The sequence below is a fragment of the Stegostoma tigrinum genome, chromosome 6 (assembly GCF_030684315.1).
Source record: "Stegostoma tigrinum isolate sSteTig4 chromosome 6, sSteTig4.hap1, whole genome shotgun sequence".
NCBI lineage: Eukaryota > Metazoa > Chordata > Chondrichthyes > Orectolobiformes > Stegostomatidae > Stegostoma > Stegostoma tigrinum.
Window position 1 is genome coordinate 58,625,384 of NC_081359.1, and position 12,973 is coordinate 58,638,356.

At 40.0% G+C, this 12,973-nt stretch overlaps 1 protein-coding gene across 7 annotated transcripts in view; it reads left to right on the forward strand.

Annotated features, from left to right (window-relative positions):
* The window catches only part of tenm4 (teneurin transmembrane protein 4), a 973,741-nt gene that overhangs the window by 828,527 nt on the left and 132,241 nt on the right, over positions 1 to 12,973 (forward strand). For 6 of the 7 annotated variants that reach the window (XM_048532769.2, XM_048532768.2, XM_048532771.2 and 3 more), the window contains one exon: positions 8,370 to 8,555. The exons of the other annotated variant lie outside the window; for it this stretch is intronic. In XM_048532769.2, coding sequence (XP_048388726.2) covers positions 8,370 to 8,555 — 186 coding nt within the window. The remainder of the gene's footprint in view (positions 1 to 8,369; positions 8,556 to 12,973) is intronic. 7 annotated transcript variants of the gene reach the window in all.

The window sequence follows — 12,973 nt, forward strand, 5'->3', positions numbered from 1 at the left end:
TGAGTGCTGATTGGGAAATTATAGATCTTTAACTGATTTTTTTTATCTGGAAGCAAAGAAGATGGGGTAGCTTTTACTAAATCCAGCCATCACGATCTGATAAGCAGCCTGTCCAATGTTATTTTGCATCAAATTCGGTGGGAAGAAGTAAATGAATAAGATGTAAAGTAGGTGACGATTCAAACCTGTCAGTTTCCCAATGGCCTTAACAGGTTACATTTTAATGACTCCTGCTGAAACCATGATTTCTGAACCATTGGGGAAAGTACCTGGTTATGAAATCAGCCCAAAAACAGAAATGGCTGGAAAAGCTCAGCAGGGATCTGGCAGCATCTTGGAAGAAAAACATCAGAGTTAACATTTTGGGCTGCGTGACCCTTCCTCAGAATTCTTCATAGATGCTGCCAGACCAGCTGAGCTTTTCCAGCAACTTCTGTTTTTGTTCCTGATTTACAACATCCACAGTACTTTCGGTTTTTGTAAAATCAACTCACATGATTATATGTTAAAGAAACACAAATTTGAAACAAATGTAAGGATTGTTCTATGTTACCATTACTAACAAGTCAGAACTTTTCACCTTGTATTCCTGAGGACAGAAACTGTCCCTTATTTCTTACCTGCTCTGGCCTACAAGTGACTCCAAACCCCACAGATGTAGGTGGTTCTCAGCTGCCCTCTGATATGGCCCCAACAATCCACCTAGCTCAAGGGCTATTTGGGATAGGCATAAACCCGCTAGTCTATAGTATCCAATTTCAATGAAAGAATAAAGTAAACACAAGAAAACAACTTTGAAAGAAAGCAACGTTTATATATTATGAGAAGATGGTGCTGACTAGCTATGTTATGGTTGATGTGAAGATGCAGTAGGAACTTTTACCTGTCATAAGTTCAAATCAAGCAAGTCAGCTCTGATTGGTCAGGATACTGTCATCAGGATGTAGCCGGGATTGGCCATCTCCATAGCTTTTCTTCAGTGAAAAGGTTGCATTGTGCATACGTCTTCTTTTTGCCTAGAAAGAACCTGCAATCTTGTGTGTGAATAAATGTAGTTCTAACATGTAAATGCATCAGACTGTGAGCCAGATTGATAAACTTGATTTGATAATTTGTGTAATTTGTAGCACAGTCGGTGTTGATTAGTAAATGTTAGCCAATAACAGAATCACATCACAAGTTGGATGCTGTGGGCACAATTTTTTCACTGTCCAAAGTGGATGAGTTACTTGGGCAAATATCCAAAAATCACACTATCATCATTGAAATAAACTTTGGCATTTAGGTCCTCTTCCCCTCAGATGACAATATTTCTCTAAGGGATGGGCCACAATCAGTCAAGGGTGTGGATCCTGCATTATCCAGGGGCTTCTAGGGTCAGCCCATGACATTATTGAGATGCAGGCAGCTCAAGTCTAAGTATTAGGTGGCTAAGGTAACAGTCATAGGGGGAAATTGTAGACAGTGAGGCAGAATTTAGTAGAAATGGGAGGGATCAAGGTAAGTGCTGGTTACTCTGACCTCTATTGGGATGATACAGGACCAGTAAGTGCATCAACCTCTCAAAATTCAGTGGCCTCAGGGTTAAAATGGAACTATTATTGATCACGTCAACTGAAACTTGAGGAGCGTGAAGGGTAATTGCAGACATAAAGAGCCTGCAAGTCATTACAGAACATGTAAAGTTTGCACCTTAATATAATGATTCAAAATCAACTGTGGAAAATGGTTTCAATATCAATAAAAGGCATAGTGTCCAGAACTGGAATGTGTGCCTTCTCCAGCAATCATATGTTCATTGATTACACAATGGCAAGCATGTGACTTCAAATCAATGTCCAGAATGTTGATATCCCTCAGACCACACATAGCAGATATTGTGGTGTTGTAGCCGTGTCCCTACCTTTAAACTTATAGGCCTTCATTCAAGACTTCCCAAAGGATTTGATGGTCCCAGTGGTGTGTCATAACACATTCAAGCAGGCCGATTTTTTTTTTCTTACTCCATCCAACTCTGACTGAGTGAAAGTACATTGTGGCCTGAATGGCATCTTGTGACCTCTTGGGGCAACAAGAGCGAGTGGAAGAAGAGACATTCATTTGATTCTTCATTGGCTGATGCTCATGAAAGAAACGTATCTCATGTATTACATGTGAACAGTTAGGATTGCTATAAATATACTGGACTAGAAAGAAACAACTTCCAAAATATCCCTCCCTCCAAAAGATGGTGGCTTTATAGATTCTTCTTAATGGTTAAATTAGCCAATTATAGATTGTAAAAAATAGTTAAATGTTCTTGATGAGTTATTTCCAGGCTCTGAGACTAGAATTGTTCAGAATCTTACTTTAGTAGACTTAAAAGATTTACCTAAAACTGCATCCAATCTAGCACTTGCTCCAAATCTGATAATCACTAGAAACAGCAATGAGCAATGGCAATTTTTGGAAGCAGTGGGTAGCGGTGGGACGTGGGCAGGGAGTGGGGACAGTGTGGGGTTTGGGGTCATGTTGCTGCCTTGCAACTGCTTCATTTGAATTTGAAGGCCACAGGGACGCTTTCTTGGGTCCTGTTACATGAAGTCAGGATTATGTACATGTAGGAGAAGTTGCTTTGCCAGGTTCAAAGGTAATCCTGCAGTAGTACATGATTGCAATTTCCTGTGAGATTAATGGCAAGAAGCTAACATCTGAGGCCATAGCCTGGAGCTTCATGGACAAGACTTTCAAGGTGAATCAAGCCTTTAGTAAGATTACAGTACTCAGTGATCACCTGAACGCTGGGGGAGCATGGAAGAGGTCAATCCAGCAGTTGTCCTTACAGTTCAATGGAACTGCAATGGAGCCAACACATATGGCAGCAGAGAAAAACTCAATTTGCAATAACAGTGGCCACAACCAACTGCCACACGGCCTCCAGAGGAAGATGGACAACAGCTACCATGGAGGAACACGGCTCTTGCATGGAACAGAATCTGAGAGCTCAGCTGCAGCTTATTTGTCTCCTTATTGGAGGGAAGATGTCTTTTCATTGGAGACGGCTCAGAGAAGATTCACCAGGACGATCCTTGGTATGGTGGGATTGTCTTATGAGCAAATGCTATACAGGTCAGGACACTACTCATGGGAATTTAGAAGAATGAAAGGTGATCTCATTGAAACATACTAATTTGTTAAGGAGCTTGACAGGGTAAATGCTGAGAGGATGTTTCCCCTCATGGCAGAGTGTAGGACCAGAGGGCATAGCCGCAGAATAAATGAACACCAATTAAAGATTGAGATAAGGGGAAATTTGATCTTTCTGAGTGAGCCCTGTGGAATTGTTCGTGACGGGGAGATGTGAGGGCAGAATCCCTGATGTACATTTAAGGCTGAAATAGATGGATTCTTGATCAGTAAGGGAAGTGAACGTTGGAATATCGAAACAGGCATGCTCCTGTTGAATGGCAGTGAGGCCAAAGGAGCTGAAGGGACCACTTCTTGTGATTATAAGGTGGGTCAGAAGGGTCTAGGCCTGAAACATCAGCTTTCCTGCTCCTAAGATGCTGTTTGGCCTACTGTGTTTACCCAGCTCCACACCTTGTTATTCTGGACCACTTCTTATTCCTATTTCTGATGATCTAATCTGCAAATTGCCGAGAGCCAGTGTAGAATACAGCTAAGGATATTCCTAGCCATCATGTCACACATGTGCCAGCAAGGTGATGAGGATCTGCAGTCCCTAGGACTGGCACCAATCCCCTCCTTGTAATCCTAAAAGTATCAGGCTACCCTGAGTTTCTTTGCCAGCTGATCATTTCAGGGATATGCTGGGGACCTCTGGATTTTTACAGTATTCAACTGATAAGTGCATTCAGGATGTTAGTGATACTGTATTCTCAAGAGCTTGTCAATTCATTAATTTGTCTCTTGCTGTAAGGGGGTGGACCGCAAGGGTTTAAGAATTCTCAGCCCTTGCTGCCTTTCCTGCAAGTGCAGGACGCAATCAATTCCACCCACATTGCGATCAGAACACCCTATCATGAACCAGCAATCTTGGTGACCAGGAAAGGATCCACTCCCTTAAGGTTCAAATTATTTATGACCACAGCAGCCAGATATAGCTAGACTCCCCTCCTCCGGTGAGTTATTTTAATTGTACATGACCATTGATGACTGGATGTGGAGAACGACGGAGCTTAGATCCGTAGTTGGTTGTGGGATTACTAGGTTTTGTCTATCACTTGTTGCTTATGCTGTTTGGCATTCAAGTAGTCTTCTTAGGTAGCTTCACCAGGTTGGCACTTCATTTTTAGGTATGCCTAATGCTGTTCCTGGAATGCTCTCCACTGAACTAGGGTTGAGCCCCTGACTTGATGGTAATAGTTGAGTGGGGATAGGCCAGGCCATAATGTTACAGATTGTGCTGGAGTACAATTCTGCTACTTTTGATGGGTCATAGTGCTGAATGGATGCTTTGTCTTGATCTGCTAGATCTGTTTGAAGTCTTTCCCATTTAGCACAGGGATAGTGCCACACAATGGACTTTGTCTCCATAAGGACTGTGTGATAGTCACTCTTACTGTTACTGTCATAGACGGCAGCCTGCAGATTGGTAAGGATATGGTTAAATATGTCTTTCCCTCTTGTTGGTTCCCTCACCACATGTCGCGGGCCCACTGTAACAGCTATGTCCTTTACGACCTGTCCACGTCAATCAGTTGTGTGCTGTTGAGCCACTCTTGGTGCTGAACATTGAAATCCCCCAACGAGAGCACAGGTGCACACCCTTGCCACCTTCGGTGCTTTCACCAAGTGTTATTCAACATGGAGGAGTACAAATTCATCAGCTGAGGGAGAACAGTACATGGTAATCAGTAGGATTGTTTGCTGATGTTTAATCCAAAACCATAAGACTTCATGGGGATCCGTAGTCAGTGTTGAGGACTCCCAGGGCAACTTCATCCCGACTGTGTACCAGTGTGCCGCCATGTCTGCAGGGTCTGTCCTACCGGTGGGACAGGACATATCCAGGGATAGTGATGGTAGTGTCTGGGATATTGCCTGTAAGATATGATTCCATGAGTATGGTTAATGTAGGCTGTTGTTTGACTAATCTGTGAGACAGCTCTCCCAATTTTGGCACTCACCCCCTGATATTAGTAAAAAGTACTTTCCAGGTCCTCTGGGCTTTGTCTTTTCTGGCGCCAATGTCAATGCCAGGTGACCCATTTGATTTCAATTCTTTCTTGAGATTTTGTAGCAAAGATACAACTGTGTGGCTTGCTAGGCCATTTTTTTTCTTTATTCATTCACGGGATGAGGGTACTTCTGGCTAGGTGGCACTTATTGCCCATCCCCAATTGCCCAGAGGGCAGTTAAGAGTCAACCACATTACTGTGGGTCTGGAGTTATATGTAGGCCAAAACAGGTGAGGATGGTAGATTTCCTTTCCTGAAGGACATTAGTGAGCCAAATGAGTTTTTCGAGCAATTGACAATGGTCTTCAGTAGATTCTTAATTCCATATATATTTCATTGAATTCCAATTCCACCATCTGCCATTGGCGGTATTCGAACCCAGATCTCCAGAAACATTAGCTGATTTTCTGGATTAATAGTCTAGCGATAACACTGATAGGCCATCACCTCTCCATATATTTTGCTGTTATTCTCATAGCACTGTGCAGGCTTCCCTCCCCCACAACTCTGATTTTTAATTGGTTGTCCCCTTTCTTATCAGAATCCATTGTACCTCTCCATCATGTACATTTCAGAGCTGGAAAGGAAAGCAGGATTTCTGCTCCAAATTTGAATTACCATTTTGCAGTCAGCGGTTCACACTAGACTGGCACTCGTTGACCTACATAACAAATCATCTTTCCTCCCTGGGGGCAAGTGCTTAGCCTGACACAAATTATTCCCCAAATAATCAGATTTAGGTATAGAAATCACTAATCATGGACCTCTGAATAGATGTTGTTAATCCAATGCATTTGATCACCCAGTTTGTTGCAACAAATAAACTTTGTCACTGCTCAGTTTTATATCTGGTATATTCAATAATATTAATATTGAGAAAAGATAAACTTCTGTAAATCTTTTTAAGACTTGTTATCATTTTATTTTTGTCTCATTTTACTCTTATTGAGGCATATGTGTGCATTTATTATAATTGGTATTCTTGACAGCAGTAAAAAATCAAAGACACAATCCCACTGAAACATCCAAATTAAAATCATATCAAGTTACATAATTTGCATAGCTGCAATTATAATTTGAGTTGAAACGATAAAATTAATCCCCTTAATTGCTGAACTGGGAAATAGCAGTTTACTGCAAGAAAAAGAACACAAAGTATTGTAAGAACCATTACTTTCTTCATCTCTGAGTGGCTGTAGACTGAAACTTAGTAGTTCTCTCCCACTTATTATGCTATTATGTGATCATTGAAATCACTCCTTTATTGTTTGATAGACTGAAAAATATTTAACACTGATAGCTTGGAAAGTTCCATTTGGTTAAATTTTTTTTTTAGAGTAACATTGGTAAAGAGTTCCAGTAAGTGAATAAGTGTGAATGTTGTACATTCTGTTTTGGAGTTCCAAGTCTTGTTTTAGAAAGTGATCACCATCATGTGCTCCTGAAGCGTTTTGTCCATTTTCTTTACATCTCACAAAAGCAACTGCAGAAATTAAGAATCTATCTGTCACATCCAACAGCATTTTGATCCTTATGGTTATTTATCTGGACCTCAGTCCATCCCATTATGAAACATTACTTGTTACCTCAATAATTTAGCTAAATTCTTTAGATTTTTAACTGCTTCCTGTCGGTTGAAAGTCCGATTTATGCAATAATACCTGCTGAGACGTTACTTCAACAATTTAAAAACTTTTTGTCATTTTTATTAAGTTCATTAAGATCTTCACACAGATTCAAAGTTTAATACATGTGACCACCAGGTTTTTCCTCCCATTGGAAATATGTAAGATCTCCTTCTGATCTCAAAAAGTCACTAAAAGCTTTGGTTAATACCCAATTCAATTGTTCAGATGGCCAAATTAATTTAAATCAGTCATTGGTTTAGCAAATACCTGAATAAATAAGTGACAATTTGTGGGCTGTTCTTAGATTATTTGAGCATACTACATCACTTACTTTTGCATCATTCAAATCACCTTTACTCAACCGGTTGAAGCAATTAATTCAACTTTACTCATCTGAATTGTAATGGTAATAATCCCATAATTAAATATTAATAAAAATCCTATGTTGCAGTTGTAATCAAAGCATAAAACCAAGTAGTTCTATAATTAAAATCTGATCAAATAAACTTAACCAAATTTATTCTTTTTAAATCTGAATAGCTTTTTATTTCAGGATATATAGGCCGAAAACGTAACCTACACTTTGTGAGCATTTGAGCTGCATTTTTATTTTGAAATGCAATATTTTGACATTACAACAGCAGACAATGCTTTTTGTATTATTTTCAAATGTTTTATCACAAATAGAACCTGACTCTTCAACTTTAATCCATAGGAATATTAAAAGATAAAACTTTCTCTATTTTGTTGAACCATTCAAATAAACCATGACAAGACAAAAAGACAGTAAAATATCATGTAAAAATCATTTGTCAATATTTTAATAAGGGTATTAACTTATTAGTTTACTGGGTCAATACTTCATTCAAATAGCGGAGAGGAATTTCATGCATTTTAGTGACTTGCAGAACTACCAAGTAAATTGCAGTCCATTACAGTTTAGTTAAAGGCAAAGTAAAATGCAAAGTGTAAGAAAATATTAGTAATGATAGAAACACATTCTAAAAGTATGCAAACATTTTGAAATAATTGAAATGAAGAAATACTAACAGTTATCACTTTTTTACTCATTTGGATCTAACAATTCAGGTAGAAGGTCTTTAGGATGTTTTTTAAGTTGGCTCAAGAATTTGACGATTATACACAGTAATCCTGAGCATCCGGCAATTTCCAAGACAGTTCCTCTGAGTGGTATTTCGATACAATAATATTTTAACTATGTCATAACCTCTTCCCATCTGCTTTGTTTTGAGCTACTGTTGACAAGGTTTTAATTAAATGCGATATCTCATATATTTTCTGTAGAACCTATCAACTACACTTTTTGTCACAACAGTGAAGAAACAGCTGTCATCATGAGCTTGTAAAAGAAATAAGTGGAGCATTTAAAGCTGGCCTCTGTAATCTCTAATTTATTGTAATCCTCTTATTAAATCCTTATTGTTGAAAGGAATTACCTGCTGAGAGTCTGAAAAAAAAAATCCCTTTATTCCTGCTTGACCTCGGCACTGAACTGTTACATCTTTGACAATAATACAGGGATTTGTTGTGTCTCCCACAGAGATTTGTGCAGTAGACTGTAGCGGCCATGGAATCTGCATAGGAGGCACCTGTCGCTGTGACGAAGGCTGGATGGGCAGTGTTTGTGATCAACGAGCATGTCACCCACGCTGCAGTGAACATGGGACTTGTAAGGATGGCAAGTGTGAATGCAGCCCTGGGTGGAATGGAGAGCACTGCACTATTGGTAGGACTTAAGAAAAGCATGTTTAATCTATTTGTGCTACTTAGTCTAGCATGAGAGGTTTTTAAATGGGATTTTAAACTTTGGTTGTGAATTTTCAATTTTGTCTGAGTAACTGCCCTTTGTAAGCGAAAGAGATGGGAAAGTTTTGATCATTTTGTTGTTGAATTTATTTTGTAACATGCAGTGTAAGAATTCCCTTCCATCACAAGTCTGTCATTAAATGTAAGGCTTTCACTAGTACGGGTACAGTGATTTTTAAAATATCATCGGTTTCTACCATATATATTTAGATTAGAATTCATTATTTAAAATGCAACATAATCATTTTATTGGTTTGTAAACTTTTGGATGTAATTTTGAAGTCTGTTCAACTGATAGGACAATACCTGTTCTGTTTGAACACAAAGCTTAGATTATTCAAAGCCGTCACTACCTGTCTCTAATCTATTGAATTTAGGAGCATAGAGAGCAAACATGCATCATGCTGGATTTTTGTTATATGAGTATATGACCCAAATCTTCTGATCTCCCTTGTGGGAATTTCCAAAAAAGTTTAAAATTCCAATGGGCAAACTCCCAGATGCATGTGGAACCCTCCAAAAATGTCAACTCTTGAATTAGCATGGGATGTTTCTGACAATTCAGATGCACTTGCCAGAATAGTTACCAGTTGGACAACCGAAACCTACTGCCTCTTCTGGATAACTATAAAACTGACTACTACCACAACCTGATTTTTAACTAACACCAAGATTCTCGCCCCCCCACCACTACACCCCCATCAATCACTCTTGAAATTCCTGCTGTGAACGACCTCCCCTCCACCTCCCATCTAACCCTACTCTCTCACCCGCCTACCTGCCGTCCTACTCCATTTTGCCAACACGTCACCCTACTCTCTCACACCACCCCCCCTCCCATCTACTTATCTTCTCTCTGTATGTCATCAAAGTAACTCTGAAATAGAGCAGAGAGTGGAGTCAAAAAGGAGTTTGGCTTAGCTGATTTTGCACAAGCATGTTTCACATTTCACATTAGAGACCTCATTCAGGTGTCCTGGCCTAAAATGCAGAGCTCCTGGGCAAAGTGAGAAGAAAGGAGCGGAGTGGTAATAGCTGGAACAATGAACACCACTCCTCAAATAATCAGCCCGTTGTATCCATCGAACATTGGTATTGACAACCCATATAGTAGGCGGTACATTTGCAACTTATGAACAGATGACACATTACTGCTTTAACAAATACCACTGTAATCAAGTTAGCAGTTTGTATTCTGTTAAAGAAAGTTAGTGATCAAATTTACTTTCGTGACACTAAACGATACTTTATGGCATTTGTGTACCATCTGTCCCATGTAACACAGAACAGTTCTGTTTTGTTAGTAGCAGACGATGAAAATTCGAAATACTGCACTGGACATTACATGGCCCAACTGGAATTTTGTCAGAGGGGCTTATACGATTTAGGTTGAATGGCTAGTGTGCCACCTTCTTTGTAGCACCCCCATTATGCAGGGTTATGGGCAGATGCCATAATCTGCAGCCCATGCCCCATATGTAAATAATGAATTATTTTGTGTGAAGCCCAATTGACCCCAATATTATGCTGCATACATCATTAAAATGGTTGCAAGGGCAGGAGTGGAATTCCCATTTTTGGTGCTTTAAGTGGTGGGAAAGACGAGATGCTATCTTTTGTGGGGTGCACTTTTGCCCATTTGGAGCACCCATCAAGAAGACGGTAGCCTCCTTCTTCCTGGCTACACATAGCTTAAAAATCCCTCCCCACCACCTGAAAGCCCTCCCTAAGCAACCAAAAAAAATCCCTACCCAATACCTTCGTTTTACACTGGAATCCCTGGGGCTTCCTTCACGGTTTTGCCTGCAGTTCTGACAGTGTCCTCTCCAAAGCTCAGGCGCTGGTGGGACTGCTGGAATTGCTGACCAAGCAGATAGCCTCCAGTCCAGAGGGTGGGTCTTCAATCCACTGTGGAGAGTAAGATCTAGTATCCATCAATATAAGATGTCAGTGTGTGTTCTGGATTTGGGACAAGCTTATTGTTGACCTCTCAGTGTATCACCAACTTTTCTTAAAAAGTGCCAAGCTTCCTACCGCTATAGTCTTTTGCCCATCCTTTCAGTTAGTTTCCCTTACTTCTTACAGTTATTGTCTGTCATATTTTTCTGATATAATACAAGCATCAGTAAAATAATTTGTTTGTTTACCTTAAAGTGTCTTTGAAGACCTCTTACGATCATAGCGTGCCTACAGTGTAGAAGCAGGCCATTTGGCCCATCCAGACCATACGGACCCTCCGAAGAGCAGCCACCCAGACACAACTCCCTACTCTCTCCCTGTAACCCTGTATTTCCCATGGCTAATCCACTTAGCCTGCAAATCCCTGAACACCCTCGGCAATTTAATATGGCCAATCCACTTAACCTGTACATTTTTGGACTTTGGGAGGAAACCAGAACACCTGGAGGAAATCCACGCAGACATGGGGAGAATGTGCAAACTCCACACAGACAGTTGTCTGAGACTGGAATCAAACCTGGTTTCTGGCACTGTGCGGCAACAGTGATAACCACTGAGCCGTCATATCACCCAAATAATATCTCTGCAGCCATTTCTCTGCTCTAGTTAAAAAAGATCCATTTGACATTGCAATTCTGACAAGATCAGGAATTTTTTCATTATTGAGTCATTCATTGTAACAAAAGGTGAACCTTGGATCATTCCAAGGAGAGGTATGTGGCTTCTCCTGATGAGAACATTGTCTGAGTATTAAATTAATGGTATTTTGTTACAAAGTAAGGATGACTCAACCACAGGAGAGGAATATTTCTGGTCAAAAAGCAGAATAATAACCAAAAATACTCTTTGCCATTATCCAATTAGCAAGCAGTTCTGTTTCTTACCATTTGTGTTTTTGCTTTGCATGTTTTCTTTTTATCTTGTTCTGTACATGTGACCTGTTTTACAAATTGGCATAATTCAGTAAGAATTCTGAAGCATTTCCTGATTTTTTTTTTCTAAATCAACATAAAGCGTTGGTTCTGTGTGAATGAAATGTTCAATGAAAACTAATGGTGCTCTTCAAATCTGATAACATTAATCTATTAAGATTTATGTGAGACTGCCTGTTTTACTTTACTGTATCATTCAATAGAATCTTGTTGCTTAACAGTTTAACATGAAGGGATTTACAGAAGGCAGATCATTTGTATTTGGTATGGATTCTTTGTACAATATCTTGTTCCAATCTATCTTTGAAATATTATTGTACTGACAAGAGCTGTTCGGTGACATGATAAAATTTCTTGAAAAGGAAAAGACTTTATGAATTAAAAGTTTGGTGATATAGGCAGAAGGGAGTCAAAAGAAAGAGCTAGATTTTACAACTTTTGAGGGAGATGGAATGGAAAGTGAGTGGTCCATTCAATCCTAGCCTCACACCGGTGCGGCAGCAAATCATGATGGACAGCCAATTAGTAAAGCCTTTGCAGAAAAGCACAGTGGCTCAGCAGTTAGCACTGCTGCCTAACAGCACCAGGGACCCAGATTCAATTCCACCCCCGGGTGACTGTCTGTCCGGATTTCCTCTGGGTGCTTGGGTTTCCTCCGCCAATCCAAAGATGTGCATGATAGGTAGGTTGGCCAAGCTAAATTGGCCATTGTGTCCAGAGATGTGCAAGCTAGATGGATTAGCTCAGGAAAATTCAAAGTTAGGGGTGTGGATCTGTGTGGGTTGCTCTTCAGAGGGTTGGGGTAGACTTGATAGGCCTGCTTCCACACTGTAGAGATTGTGTGAAAGGTAGCCAATGAGCAGTGTGAATGGTGTTTTATACTCAAAAAGGCATCTGGACTTGGATATCAGGCATCAGGAATTCATGCCATGTACTGGCACTTAGGTATGGCTGTCAATTTAAAGGCCCCATTGCAGTCTCTCCTTATTTCTTATGACAGCTCAACACAGTGGATAAATGAAGGAAAAAATATAAAACTGCTGCTACCTTCACCAGTAGACCACAACTGCATTTAGTCATGGCCTTTTTGGCATGCAACTTCTTCTCTACTAATGATATTAGATAGGCCCTAGACATAATATAAGGGATGAGCAGCGAATTACCTCCAACAATCTTTACTCTGTGCTACATACAGTCATAGCAGATACTATGAGGATTGGAGGGGAAATTAGGGAAATACAACATGGTAGCAGCAGTGTGGATTCTAATTTCACTCAGAGACTCTTGCCATTGATGATAATGCAAGAAGAAAGATTCTTTTTTCAAGAAAAGTACTATTTTAAACGTTCCTTTAAGAAGGCACAGGTGAATCGGCACTTATCAGAAGAGAGAGACTTCAGCAGCTTTGAAAGGAGCAACAGGACAAGCTCAGCACTCCAAAGGCACA